The sequence below is a fragment of the Dendronephthya gigantea genome, unplaced genomic scaffold, assembly GCF_004324835.1.
Source record: "Dendronephthya gigantea isolate DGI-Jeju-01 unplaced genomic scaffold, DenGig_1.0 000053F, whole genome shotgun sequence".
Classification (NCBI taxonomy): Eukaryota; Metazoa; Cnidaria; class Anthozoa; order Malacalcyonacea; family Nephtheidae; genus Dendronephthya; species Dendronephthya gigantea.
The window spans coordinates 1,380,532-1,395,198 of NW_021163063.1; the positions used below are offsets into that span (position 1 = coordinate 1,380,532).

General features: G+C 41.3%; 2 protein-coding genes across 3 annotated transcripts in view; both read right to left on the reverse strand.

Moving 5' to 3' along the window:
- Nucleotides 1-300: 300 nt before the first annotated feature.
- Nucleotides 301-11,147, reverse strand: LOC114529112 (trinucleotide repeat-containing gene 6B protein-like). Its single transcript, XM_028550859.1, has 21 exons — nt 10,983-11,147; nt 10,761-10,819; nt 10,527-10,584; nt 10,238-10,266; nt 10,027-10,063; nt 9,343-9,412; nt 8,872-8,935; nt 8,674-8,787; nt 8,203-8,247; nt 7,564-7,617; nt 7,348-7,422; nt 7,136-7,212; nt 6,763-6,922; nt 6,605-6,626; nt 6,446-6,483; nt 6,031-6,277; nt 4,535-5,712; nt 4,194-4,274; nt 3,545-3,602; nt 1,383-3,466; nt 301-997 (listed from the first exon to the last, which is right to left on the reverse strand). Exons 1-21 carry the CDS (start codon nt 11,044-11,046, stop codon nt 482-484), a joined length of 5,130 nt encoding a protein of 1,709 aa, XP_028406660.1. The 5' UTR covers nt 11,047-11,147; the 3' UTR covers nt 301-481.
- Nucleotides 11,148-12,039: 892 nt separating this feature from the next.
- Nucleotides 12,040-14,667, reverse strand: part of LOC114528999 (polycystin-1-like) — a 28,346-nt gene continuing 25,718 nt past the window's right edge. For both annotated transcript variants that reach the window (XM_028550719.1, XM_028550717.1), the window contains one exon: nt 12,040-14,357. In XM_028550719.1, the coding sequence (XP_028406520.1) occupies nt 12,892-14,357 (1,466 nt within the window). In that variant the 3' untranslated portion in view covers nt 12,040-12,891. The remainder of the gene's footprint in view (nt 14,358-14,667) is intronic.

Below are 14,667 nucleotides of genomic sequence, written 5' to 3' on the forward strand. Positions count from 1 at the left end.
ATTTCCTAAGATTTCCATTTCTGGAAAACGTCACTCTTCTGACTTATAAAAAATAGGACATTTGAAGCTGTATTTTAAGACCCGAATAACAACTTTTCGTTTTTTGGATTTTTGGTCCTTGAAACAGGGGCTAGAATTAAGAAACAGTTGAGGATCGATGGTCTAGGGGCATACTCGGTCATGACCGAAAAGTGTTTGTGCATTTTGATTGGTTGACGGAAAATGTACACAAACTTGCTGATTGGTTCAAAACAAGATTCCTCTTATTCTAGCATAAGAAACAATGACAAAAACTCGAAGTTCTTGTGATATTGTTTTAATGAACGGTCTCGTTTTTACAGACGACATTTAACTCCGACACTTGTTCAGTGCTGGGGGACAATAATAAACATGGTTCAGACATGGACCATAACAAACAAACAAACAAACAGAAGACAAACAAAACAAGCAAAGGTAAAATAATTGTCATTCATTTTGAAGTTTATGAGGACTCGCCGCTGTTCAAAAGGCCTGGAGGTAGAAAGGTAACCATGGAGGGACTCGTGATTCCGTTTTCGGTGACCGTCGTCGACTGTTCGCCCTCTCGACGACTGGTCGGAGGTGTCGACCAAACTCCGCTCGCTAGCCCGCCGGCCTGACTATAAGACCATAACTCTGAGGAGAAATTCGCGGGCGGGATTAGAGGTTTCGATCCAGGCCACTGTGTGCTCGGCTCAGTCTTGGCCAATGATGTTGGAGCATTTGCCCAAGTTGTGGTTGGCTGTGGAGCTGACCAATCAGAATTCTGTTCAAAGAAGCTTCCGATATCAGAATCTGTAGCAAAGTCAGCGGAAAGCCGGGAACCAGCTAAAACCAGACCGTTCAAACTGGCATGAGCCTTCGCAGCTTCTTCCTTATTCCCATAACGTATTAAACTGTTACCATAACGCAAGTTTAACTGGAATGTCAATAAAGGGCCGTGTTGTTGACACAAAGAGCGAAGTGCTGTTGAATCAACCTTGAATGAACAGATACAAATTCGTTTAGATAAATTTGGTGCGAAATCAAGTTTAAAATTAAAAAGAGGTTCCTTACTGGACCTCTATAGGAAAAACTGTTTAACACAAATAGAGCTATCTAGTATAAATAAAGTTAGTTTAGTTTAGGTTTCCTCCTGTAGTAACACTGGATCAATAAGAGATGATCCTTACTGGACCTCTATGAAGAACAGTTTGCAACTGATAGAGCTATCCAGTATAAATAAAGTTAGTTTAGTTTAGGTTTCCTCCTGTAGTAACACTGGATCAATAAGAGATGATCCTTACTGGACCTCTAGGAAGAACAATTTTGAACTGATAGAACTATCCAGGGTGAATAAAATTAACTACGGTACGATCACTTACCCTTGGATTAATATTCCTAATCACCAACCACGTGGACAAGGCATGATGGAAAGACATTTGACCAGTCATCTCAGGTTTAACACGCATATTCGGTCCGTTTGCATTTGCATTCGCTGCGGATTCACCCAACATTGCCAGATTACGAAGCTCATTTGCCCGCGGTACTGAAGGCAGAGTATCCAGCGGTTGACCGCTAGTTCCAGGCCAACCTGCATCACGGCGATCACTCGGCCAAGGTTGAAAGCCGGGTGCCCTGATACCAAATTGACTCGAACCACCGCTGCTTATCTGCGCGCTATCACCGTGGGCACTCCAATTCGGGTCGGCTGGTTGACTCTGTACATCCGGGAGATTCATAAAGCTATTTTCGCTCCCAAGTCCGGGGGGAGGTCTGATATTTGAGATGAGGGGAGCAGGCCTTTGAACGCCGGCCGGTCTGGAAACTGGTGCTTGCCATATGGCAGACGAAGTATTCTGAGAATAATTCTGAGAATTCGGAACTGTTTTCATAGATGTTATTTGACTTTTACTGTTTGTTGTTTTCACGTTTGAAACGCTCTGACTGCCGACGGAATTACTCGACCATTCCTGAGATCCGGTACTCACGGGTACCTCCGACTGTTGTCCGTCCGTACCCGACTTCGTTTGGTACGGCCGCCAGGGTACGCCCGGTTTGAATTCTGGGGGCTCGGCCGAGAGCTTTGGAGCAGCGTCGATGCCCCACTTACTGGAGACTGGGTCCAAGACACGGTGAATTGGAGCCGAATTCGATTGCGTATGCATCGTATTTGGTGAGTTCGTTGATCTTGTTACGAGAAGGGAGGCGTCGGGCTGGGGTGATGCCCGCATATTCCGATCTCGCCCGCCACTTTCGGGCGGTTTGGGAGAAAGCCGTTGCTCCGTCTGTATCGAGTTCTGAGTCCACTGTCCTAATCGTGACTTGCCGGTGCTCGGCGACGCCGGCGCAGAGTTAACAACCTGCACGAGAGACGTCGGTTCCTTTGTCATACTTGACCTTGGGGAGATTGTCTTCACCTCACGAGGGGAATTCTCATCAGGGGCTTGCACAGCGTTTGTTTCATGCTCTGTCAGCCGCTGCGGTGCCTGAATCGGAGTCTGTTTCAGCGGCTGTTGCATCTGTTGTTGCTGCTGTTGTTGTTGTTTACGTTGTTGTAGCAACAGCTGTTGCAACTGCGGCTGCGTAGTCGAAAGTAACGTTTGTGTTTGCGCAGCAGACGGGAACTGGCTTGGCGCCATTTGTTGTTGCTGTTGTTGTTGTTGTTGCGTCTGCTGCTGCAACTGTTGTTGTTGAACGAGTTTCTGCTGAATTTGTTGCATCATGGCGCCGATCTGCTGTTGCTGTAGGACATTTTGATGAGCCTGCAATGTGTTCGTCGCGCTCGAAGTCTGTTTCTGCAACATCTGTTGCTGGGCAACCAACTGTTGCTGAACGATCCTGAGTTGCGACAGTTGTCTAAGGAGTATGACTGGCTGTGAAGCCAGCGGATTTTGCATCGCCTGAGCAAACCGCAATTGCTGTAACTGAGCTTGAGCTTGTTGTTGGAGTAACTGTTGTTGATAGACCGCTGGAATCGGCGCGCGGACTGGTGCCGAATTGAGTATCGAACCGGAAGTTAACGTGTTACTACTTCCTGTGACAGGTCCACTTCCGGTAACCGGTCCACTGCCGGGAATACCCGGATTTACATTACGCATGTTTACCATCGCAGTTCTCCTTTCGTCTACCGATTGCTCACTTTGACTAGAATCATTTCCATACTCCACGGGCATGTCGGAAGAGATCGGAGCCCGAGGGGCTTCCGAAACTACTTCCGAGCTTACCGGAAGCATGTTCACTCCGGTCGCTTCGGACGTTTGCGGCAAAGGTTCGGAATTCGTCGCTTGAACTTCGGCGCCTGCATTTTGTTGCATCAGCCGACGACGTTGTTTCCTGTTCAATTTCGAAACGTCCTGATCTTCAATTTGTTCGAGGCCGGTTGCCTCGGAATTTAGCTCCGATGGTAGAGAAGTTCGCATCGAGACATGACCCCCGGGTGGTGTACCCTGACCACCAAGCAATTGACCTAAGAAACAAAAATAGGCGCTCTTAGTTAGTCTGACAAAATCGGCAGGCAGAAAGCGTTTTAGGAAACAGGACTTACTTATAGCTGCTTCCAAACTCATGTTATTGGATTTCAGAGCCTTTTCTCCATCAACCTCCTGAAATAGAAGAAAATCAAATGTAATTAAGGTGAGGGGTAAAGGGTGGGATCAGGGGTATGCCACCTCTACTTTTAAAGTGACGACAAAAACCTTTCCTAAAAGTACACTTCTTTGCGAATTTCCACTTTGACTTGCACGCCTCCCCCCCAACTTTAACCTGCACTCCTCCCCCCTACTTTGACTTGCACTCTCCCCCCAACTTTAACCTGCACGCCTCCCCCCCAACTTTAACCTGCACTCCTCCCCCCAACTTTGACTTGCACTCCTCTCCCCAACTTTAACTTTCACTCTTCCCCCCAAACTTTAACTTGCACTCCTCCTCCCCAACTTTAACTTGTATTCCTTCCCCTTTTAGTTCAATAATATTACAAAGACTGTTATTGCGATGTTTCATCGGTTCAGACCCAGCAATGGACCAGTTTGTAAGCGCAGTTCCACTTGGCCTAAACTTAAGATCTGGGCCTGACCTCTGAAAATCCTTGAAATGAACACTCATAACTTCCCAGCAGTGTTTTGACGATTAATAGTCATGGTTTAGCTGATTTTAATCAATTATTCTTCGCCCCTGATTTAAAAACAATTCATTACCTTGAAACCCATGTCAACGAGTTGTTTGAGTGATCGTCTGAGCCAAGCATTCTCGTCATTGGTTGGGTTAGTTTTAAGCGCCTAAAAAGCGAAGGAATGACAGACTGTGAATGCACAACGAAAATGGAGAGGAAGATTCAGTTAGGAGACTATGACTAGACTATGAATGCTTTAATGTGTGGTGTAGAACGTTTTTCGCCAAACATGCCCAAAATGCAAGAAAAAATGAATACGTGGAAAGTCATTTTTACCGCTCATATCGCAAAACACCTTTCGCAAAGGTCATTGCTCGAAATCATTTCGTGTTAAAGATTGTAAACAGAATTTATCGCAGCTCTAACCTTGTTCCTTTTGGAGCCCGCAGTAGACCAGCTGTTCCAGTTATCTTGTGCGTCCTCCGATTGTCCTATTGAATCCCATCCTGAATCCGTATTACCCTTTATGTCCTCCGAAGTCCAGTCACTTCCCTTATCACCAGTCCCTTTCTCATCGGCGCTACTTTGGTCCCAAATTTCGGTCCCAGTCAAACTCAACCCGTGCCAAGAAGCACCCCATTGACTGCCGCTGTTCCGTTTCATCGCAGAGCTCTCGCCCCAACCCGTTTCCTCGCTCGGCGCGGGTTCAGGTTTATTCCCGGATTGACCAACGGCCTTCCATTGATCGCTAACGTCAGGTTGTTCTTGCCAACCAGAGTTGTTTTGTTTTAAATTACTTTGATTCAAGCCGGAAGTATTCTGTTTTAAACCGGAAGTGCCTTCGTTCCAACCGGAAGAGTTTTGTTTTAAACCGGAAGTACTTTGATTCAAACCTGAAGTATTTTGTTTCAAACCGGAAGCACCGTCACCCCAACCGGAAGTGTTTTGTTTCAAACCGGAAGTAATTTGGCTGAGACCGGAAGTACTCTCATCCCAACCGGAAGTGTTTTGCTTCATGTCAGACGTACCTTCCGACCAACCGGAAGCGGATTCTTCCCAAGAATTGGACAAATTCTCGGAACTGCTTTCCGTATTTCCTTTTCCCTTAGCATCCTTTCCTGGAGTTTTCGACCAAGTTTGGTTTTTATCCAAATCTTGCGACAAATTACTAACGCTGCTGTTATTACTATTTTTCCCAGAATTTTCCTCACTCCATTTCCCAGAGTTCATTAAACCAGCCCCAGCAGCCTCCTCGGCCGCCTCCATTCCATCAATGACCGCGTCCAAAGAATCGCCAAATGTACTCATGCTTTCTTTCTCGGAAATCGGTTCAATATTTCCAAAAATTTCGTCCCTATTTTGACCCTTGCCTCCAACGGTTGGCCAAGAGTCTTGATCTGTCTTATCCACAATCACGCGTTCATCGCCACTGGGCTTTTCATCCCAAGATGTAGTTTCACATCCCCAGTCTTCCGTAGTGTCCTCCCAGTTCTCGGACGTTTTCGCGGGTGGTGCCTTCGACCACCCTGAATCATCCTGAATGTCCTCAATTATTCCTGTATACTCACCTTTGGTCCAACGTTGCGGATCCTTTTTCTTGCCCACTGCAAAGAAGCACAAATTAATATCTTTGCATTGTAAAATCGTATTCACCTAAATCGGCTATCCAGTGTTACTACAGGAGGAAACCTAAACTAAACTAACTTTATTTATACTGGATAGCTCTATCAGTTCTAAACTGTTCTTCCTAGAGGTCCAGTAAGGATCATCTCTTATTGATCCAGTGTTACTACGGGAGGAAACCTAAACTAAACTAACTTTATTTATACTGGATAGCTCTATCAGTTCTAAACTGTTCTTCCTAGAGGTCCAGTAAGGATCATCTCTTATTGATCCAGTGTTACTACAGGAGGAAACCTCACCTGCGGGCGTTGGTTTCGACACAGCTTTGGACTGTAATGTTTGTTGGTTCTGCGTACTCCCACTTGCTTGTGGCTGTACGGGTGTTATCTGTGAAACTGAGGTGCTAGGTGGTTGTTGTGGAAACACAGCCTGTTGTTGCTGCTGCTGTTGTTGCTGCTGCTGCTGTTTCATTCTTCGCTGAAACCTTGGCGGTATTTCACGGGGGTAGGTTTGATCGTTACGCTGAGGTTGGTTTCGTTTGAGATTCTTTAGTAAAAATATAGTGAAAACATAAAAATTTAGAGGAGTCTAATAAACTGTCATGTCATGGAGAAACGAGAACAAGAGTTGCACGAGAGTTGACAAGCGAGAGTTTGTACGAAACTTTTCAATGGTCGACATGGTTCAGTATCTAAAAGTCAAGTGTCAACGCACCTGGTTCTTATTTGCATTCTTTGCCTGTTCCTCTTTTTCTATACAACAGGAAAGAGAAACATGGGAATGGTGTATCACAATAATCGTTATAACGACATTTCTCAAAATACCGAGGTGATAATAAGTTTACGTCTAAAACGTATCGCTCAATCTACTCACCTTTTGCCGCCTGCTGGGCTGCCTAAAAGAAAATAAAAAAACAATACTGTAGATAACAAAAACTATGCTCACAGTTTTCACACACTGACTGATATATACTCCGCCAGTTCTGAACTGTTCTACTATGAAGGCCAGTCACAAGATGACAGGTTACAAACCTTGATCTTTGCAGCTTTTTCAGCCTTATCTTTCTCGATTCTTTCTTGCTCCGCTTTCTTCCGTTTCATTTCTTCTTTCTTCCGTCTCTCTTCCTCTTCCTTCTGTTTTCTTTCCCGTTCTTGTTCCAACTTTTGTTGTCTTTCCCGCTCTTTCTGTTCTCTGTTCAAAACAACAAAATGCACTTTAGTTTTCTCAAATTTTGGACAGAAACACTAAATACTGAACATTGTGTTGCATATGGAACTGGAGCTCTTCAAAGACACAATTTGGTGTAGAAATTTTAACAGTTTAGCGAAAGGGAAACATTTGTATTATTTATCTTTTTCTTTTAACAAAGATATTCATTTTATTCCCTTAAGGACTGGGGCTGACCTTTCTCTTTTCCTCCGTGCTTCCGCTTCGTTTTTCTTTCTTTCCTCTTCGAGACGTTTTTGTTTCACAGCTTCCAACTGAACGGAAAATATCGAAAAGTTTATGGATTGTTCAACAGACGATGCTCTCTTTAGGGAGCTGTGGTATTGGATGCCATTCTTCTGAAATAACCCATCACAACAGCTGAACAGCAAACGGAAGATCTATTTTACCTGTTTTCTGTTTTTCTCTTTCTCCTCGTCTTCTTTCTTTTTCTGTTCGAGTTCAACTGCGATTTTTTCCATTTCCTGCAAGGTTTGAGAAAAGATTACAGTTGCCTTGTCGAGAAATAATGTTATTATACAAGACTGTATCGTAGGACTGAGTATTCATGCCCGCGAGCTCAAGCTTTCGTAGAAATAAAAACATTAAAGTTATTTATCTCATACCTTTTCCCTTCGCCTCTGTTCTGCGAGAAGTTGTTTCTTGCTTTTGGGTTTGGGCTGAAAATTTTAATAAAATGAACATTTTAGAATGCTTCAACTCTGTTTGCTGTCCAATGGATGAATAACTCTTCTAGGACAGAGTTACAAACGCTCTTAAATCGTCCTCGATAGTTACTTTATACAACCACGTTGAACGCAAAGATTTCGACAAAATCCGTATTTCAAAAGGGGCATTGTTAAATCCAAAATCTGCCAGTTTAAATGCACTGGAAAGAACATTTAAGCACTTTACAAACCAGAGGTTTTGATGAATTAATGAATTAATAATAACGACCAGTTTGCATTAAGTCGTAAGTGTCATATTTCTCTTTACGTGCAGTCAACAATGACCGATTTGAATACAGAAATAATGACAAATTTACATCCGGACCTTTTTTTTATCGGTAAAAATGACATGTTCATGACAATTACAGCACTGTAGCACTAGTCATATTGGGAACTAGGCTTCAAGGCATTTTTTTTTATCATAATAGGAACTAGGCTTCAAGGCATTTTTTTATCATAATACATCTTGCATACTGTAAAAATCTTGAGTTAACAAGTTCTAGCAAATCTGTTCAAATCTTGACAGGTCTTGCATACCTTTGAAACAGGGACTGGTTGTGACTTTCCTTTTTTAGGAGGAAGCTGTTACAAGAAAGAACACGGTATTGTTTATTTCTTTATGAATACAATCCTAGGAGTGCGGTAAAACACAGCACAGGGGAAAATTTGACAACATTTTGAAAGAATTATCTACGCATATGCCACACAAAACTTTGAAATTGTAGAGAGTAATTCAACCTTTATACCATGCGATGAAAGTCGGTGGAACTAAAATTATAGTTGAGGCAGGATTTCCATTTACCGAGAAATAGTTCGCTAGCAAAATATTTGCATATTTTCTTTCAACATGACTGTTCTCAAAAAGAAAATGTGCAAATATTTCGCTAGTGAACTATTTCTCCTTAAGTGGAAGTCCACTTCAATTGCCTAATCACATGGTACAAATCAAGTTTTCTGATTGGACGTTTCATAGTTGAGATGTATTTATCTTAAACATAATTCATTTACCTTTTTCGGATCTCTCTTTGCTTCTTCTCTTTGCAGTACGAGATTGTCTCGACATCTTACAACTTTTTCTTGAGTCATATCTTCAGGAACCTCTTTCTTGTTCTTTTTACGGTTCTAAATGAATTCAAAAGGACTAAGCTTTGCGACAAACAGGCCTTCCTTTCCCGAATATTACAGCTGTAATTCAAATGAACAAACCTTTAGAATCTCAAGTAATCGTTCAAATTCTCGCTCAACATCAATTTCATTGTCATCTTCACATCTGAAATGCAAAGATTCATTTCTGTTAATGCCATGAACCAACAAAAAAATACAATGTGAAAAATACAACATTGGCATATGTGTACGACTTTGAAGAATGCCAATTAAAGAATGATTTGTAAAGAATGGTTGAATAACAAAAATTCAGAAAATTGGAACAAAATATCATTGGGGTTATGTCAGGAAAAAGGTAGAAGACGGAAGAAAATTTATGGAAATTTCAACCTAATTTTTTTATTTTAAAATAAGGATGAATTCTTGGGGTTTTTATAAACAAAACAACCCAAATTGCTGTAGATTTTGTGTTATAAATCACACCTGTCCTTGTTTATTTCAATCCAGACCAAAAGCAAATATAGTAATAGCTTTTCAATGCAAATTAAGGTATTAAATAAAACACATCCTCACCGATATTCATCATCTGCACACTTGGCAGCATCGTGTTCTTGAAGCATTGCCCGTAATGAATGTGGATTTTCTGAAATCAAGACAGACCCATGTTGTCTAATTGTTGGCTAAGAAGTATCCTCCTGTATTTTGTTATTTTTCTCAGAAATATAAAGGAGTGCTGTAAAAACCCTTTAAGGATTTGTGGGAAGAAGTCAATAGACCTTTCCCCTTTTAGCTTTCAAGCACGCAATGTGTGAGGTAGTTGATTATCAAGAAACTTTGAGTTGCAATATCGCTCTACTTAGAAGCGATTTTGTTTGGAAGAAAACTTTGCCGATTTTTTTTCCCACTTTGTTAAACTAAATCGTTCCTGATGGCGAAATAACGTAAATTGACCTTGATAATCAACTACATCATGCATTGAGAGCTTGAGGGGAAAGGCTCAATTGAATATATAAAGGGGAAAGGTCTATTGAGTATATAAAGTGTATGTTGTAACAAAGCATGCTTTTGATTGGCCAACTAGCTGCATTGGCAAACCGTAAACATGCTTTGTCCACAACCATGTCATAATGCAGTCCTTTTATTAACATCTATCACAAGGGCATCTGTGTGTTCAGACAGAAAGAGTAATAGCTTTTCTATGAACTGGGGCTGTCAAGTTGGAGATTTCTACAGGAGAAGAATGACAAACAAACTCACCATCCTTTAATACTTCTTGAAAAAACTTGAAGAAAACCTACGGGAAATAAAGAAAATGCTGCAGGAGAAGCGTGTTGATCAAAACAAATAATTATGAATACTGTTTGGCAATAATAATTTACAAAAATATGGCAGATAGGAAGAATATATTAATGGAATGGTATTAATGTGACATTCAGAATAGATCAGGTGTCATTTGACAATAATATACCTCGTCCGGTGTTAATCCATCAGAACCATCTAAGAAATTATAAAAATTACACATTACATAGGATATAACAAACAAGAAAGCAAATCTTTGACAGTTGTACATAAAAACGTACAATTTCTGAACACAAATTTTATATAGAAAAGTAGTTAGTAAACTCTAAATATATACACTTTAAATTAGATTTGAGTATTGTAAATTATGTTATACTGAGGATTAATTTAAATAAATTGAATGCTAGCATGTATGAATCGTCAATCTAAATTGGATCTTTTTAAAGCGTTTCATTTACCTGACAAATTGCTGTAGGCTTGAGTCACATCAGAAAAACTCGCCATATCGCTATTATTCTGCGGAAAAAAAGCACAAAATCTCGCAAAAAACGTCTTCATTACACGAACAGGCTCCCTTGGTCTGCTACTGGACTCTTATAAAGCACCGATTGAGGTTTTTGAGTGGGAAGATAAAGTTATTTCGAACGTAAATAAACACAAATTATTATGAAGCGTCCTATCTTAATTCATACCTTGTCGCAATCGGGATGAGAGTACAACGATTTCTTGAAATAAGCTAACCTTATATCACCTAAAAACACAAATAGATTAAAGCCATTAGTATTAGCCGTGCCGTATCGACGCATCGAGTGGGTGAACTTTGAAAAATCGACCGCTTCACTCGAATGGGCCAAAAAAATTCGCACACAAAACTACGAGCCGTCGAAATTTTAGACAGGCAAAACGTTCCGTACTTTTCGAAGCATTTCTGACTAGACCAAGTACATCGAGGCTTCGTTGTTTGTCGTCTTTAGGCATACTATTGAGGCCAGTTCTTGCAGCGAACCAACGCTAGATTGCTGTCTTTTTTGAAGTTTTTTTACTCTATTATTTTTCAGCCTTCCTTTCGAATTATGTATTTCTTTCAATATGGCGGCGCCGCGTCCAGTCGAGGCTTGCGTGAGGCCCACGCGCGATGACAACGAAAGATTGTCTACATACAACACTATTTCGTAAATTGGGTCGGCTAATTATGTTTGATGGTCCTTGTAGTAAGAAAAGGAACAACATTTCTCTGTTCTATTCTATCTCAACAAATTTCCAATAAATTTCCTGGGGACGAGATTCCAAATTTCTCACATTTCCGGTAATCCGTATTCACGCAGGTAAAATCCGCTCAGGTTTGTTTCGTGAAGTAATGTTAGTATGGAATGCAAACAAGCGCTTTGTTTACATTTTGAATGTTATATCTTTTGAAATATTGCACTGTCTACATATCATAATATTGGTTTGCCATGCAAAATATGAAAAGAGCATGAGGGGTACAGAAGGGCGCATGCGCGAGAGGCCATAATGTAACAGACCGGAATTTTTTCCAAAAAAAATTTGCGCAATTTTCGAATGCGGCACCTTTCTTTAACGTTATGAGCAGAACACATAGGCAGTGGTTGTGTGATTCTCCTTACCAGGGCCGGTTGTATTAAGCCCGTCTATCATTTAGTTATTCAAGAAGCAAACTAAATGTTTTTAACTTTAATACAAAGATACTGTTTACAACTACATATTCAGTGCATAATATTCAAGTTAACTCTTCAAGAGAGATGTAAGAGTGTTATTTAATTTTGACCTTCAGCTAAACGGGCTTGATACAACCTTGTTGAGATTAGAGTTTGTTATAGGATTAAGGTTCGGGTAGGTTTGTTAGTAAATTCGGATCGTTAAAACATAATCAGGAAAAAAAAAACAAAAAAAAACGAGAAGGCAGTTGCACACCATATAGCAGGCTTTATTTTTTGAATATATACTTTATAATGACTATAGATTAAAATGTTAAATTGAAATTACAAGCAGGCGTAGGTCGTTAAGCAAAGGACCCGTGTTATTTCTTATTGCGATTATACTAACTGGAATTATACAACTAGAATGATATACTTAAGGTGGAAATTAGTAAGGACTAAGCCGTTTGGCGTTCCTGATCAATAAAGTTTAAATTGTTAGCGGTTCAATATTATTATGTAGAACCCGAGAACAATAACATACATTTCACATTCGTACAATTACTTGTTTAGTTCTTTTACATAACTTTTGTTTATTATTAACTTTGCTGAACATTTGTTATATTCTCGAGAATATTCAAATTAGGTGAAGAAGAATCGACTGAGTGCTTTGTGGTGCTATTCTACTTGCATATTTGTGGCTAAAAATTTTTACTTTGTACAAGCTCTTGTGGAAATAGTGGGCTAAAACAGCTAAAATGGCCAGACTTGTCATCTTTTGCAATTTGAAATGAAATATTTCGTTTACGAATCTATGAAATTTTTTTCTTATCAGTAGGGAGATGTAAAACATGGTTAAATATATCTAAATGCTGTATTCATGATATTCTAAATATGCAGTATTTTTTCGGTATTATGATGAATAAAAGCATAACTGGTCAGGCCATTTTTGACTCGAAGGGAAAACGTATTTTATTTCCGTATTAACACGACTATATCAGAGTATATTTTCTTGTGAACGTCATCATAAACTGACGTGAAAAAAATGAATACCTTCGTAATTAAAGTATATTAAAACGTCTGTTGTGACATTGCAAGGGTGGCGAATTGCTACGAATGCGTGTTTCCTGAAATGAAAAAGCGAACGACGTTTTCGCGAGCTGTCAGTTTAAAAGTCGAACCGTACGTGCTTTGCATCAAACACATTCTCATCCCGGTCGGAGTTGCTGTCGCCATCGCTGCTGTCGCCATCGTCGTCGTCGTCATCATTGTCATCGTCATCGTCTTCCCGTCCTTCCGGTTTTTCCGCATCCTCTTTTTCCTCGCGCGCCAATTTTTCCTGGAAATTTTTGGTGATGGTCTTGAGCTGTGCGGACGAGTACTTCGCGAGCACCGTGTCGAGTACAGGAATCGCATCGCACACTTCGCTTTCCGTGAAGTTCTCGCCTGAGATCATGAGCAGCATCAGGATTTGCCGTTTCTTGTCGCCCTCCTCGGCGTTCTCCGCTTTGAACCACGACGTGTGACGGATGCTTTCGAGGCAGAGGCTCCTCAAAACCTGCTGCACGTTATCAGATATCTCCTCGATATCGTCCACGTTCTGGTCCAGTTTGTCTTTCGGCTCTTTGTATATCGGCTGAACTGTTCTTCCTGTACGTTTCACAGTAGCCATAAAACGGTCCATCATGAAATCAGCTATTTCCGATTCGCTGGATTGCTTTGTCGCGTCTGAATTCACTTCGTTGAACGTATCGTTGATGATGGAGAGAAACACGTTCATCAGAATCATCACCATCACCAAAATGTAGGTGAAGAAGAAAATTGGTCCGATGATACGATTGGTCGCCGAGAGCGCGGCGAAGTCGAACGAGCCGAGAGTCATCCCGAGCATGTTCGAAAGACATCGTTCGAACGACGAGTAGTCGGACATCTCCGGCCCGAAGATCATGAAGGCGAACTGAGCGTAGGCCAGGAAGACGATGATAAAGAGCAGGAAGAATGAGGCGAGTGGTGGGACGCATGCGCGAAGCGTCGACGCGAGTTTTCCAATGGTGCGGTTGAATCGTAGGAGGCGCAGGAATTTGAGAAACGATACGAACACGGCAAGGCCCATGAACGCGGTCACAAAGCCGTCTAAGACCACAACGTAGTTGAAATTCGTGAAAGAGTACGGATCCTCGTTGGCACGACTTATAACTACTTTGGTTGCGACCAGCCGCATAAAGTAGAATACAATCGTTACGATCGAGCTCACGATGACAAAAAGATCGAAATAATTCCAAGGGTCGCGGAAATACCTTCGCTTCCCCACCGTCCGCAGTTCCTTCCATTCGCGAAACATGTAATAAAGCAAGTAGATGAAGAAGACGAACTCTAAAACCATGATCACTTTCGCTTCGGCTCCGATGTAGCGGTAGAGACGGGTGGTGGAGATGTACGGGTATGGGTAGTACCCCCCGGTGGGGAGAATTTCGGTGAGGATGTTGATGATAGCGAAGAAATTCGTGAAGGGATTGTAGACTGTGAACTCAAAGAAGACGGCGCGGGTTTTACCATCCAGCCATTCGAGTTCTTCCAGTTCTTTCGATTTGTTGACGGCTTCTTCATACGAGGCACTGAGCTCGCTGACATAACCTAAGAGGAAAATTACGGTTATAAATGAATCCAGTTTCTTGCCGAGTGTTCGTCCTATGTAATTGTTAGTGAAGGAAAGAAGTTCAACTTCACGACTTAAAAAATATTGGAACATGCAAAACAATTATTTTTCAAAAGGGTGGAAGTCTTGTGCAATGCTTTCTTACAAAATCTACAGTAGAAAAACTTTAAATAACCGCAGATATCTGCACTGTAGATAAAAATTTCATGTCCGGAATCCAAATCCTTAATCTAATCCTTCAGGGTTTGTAGCTGAGTACGGGTTAGGGTGAGGTTTAGGATTAAAGGA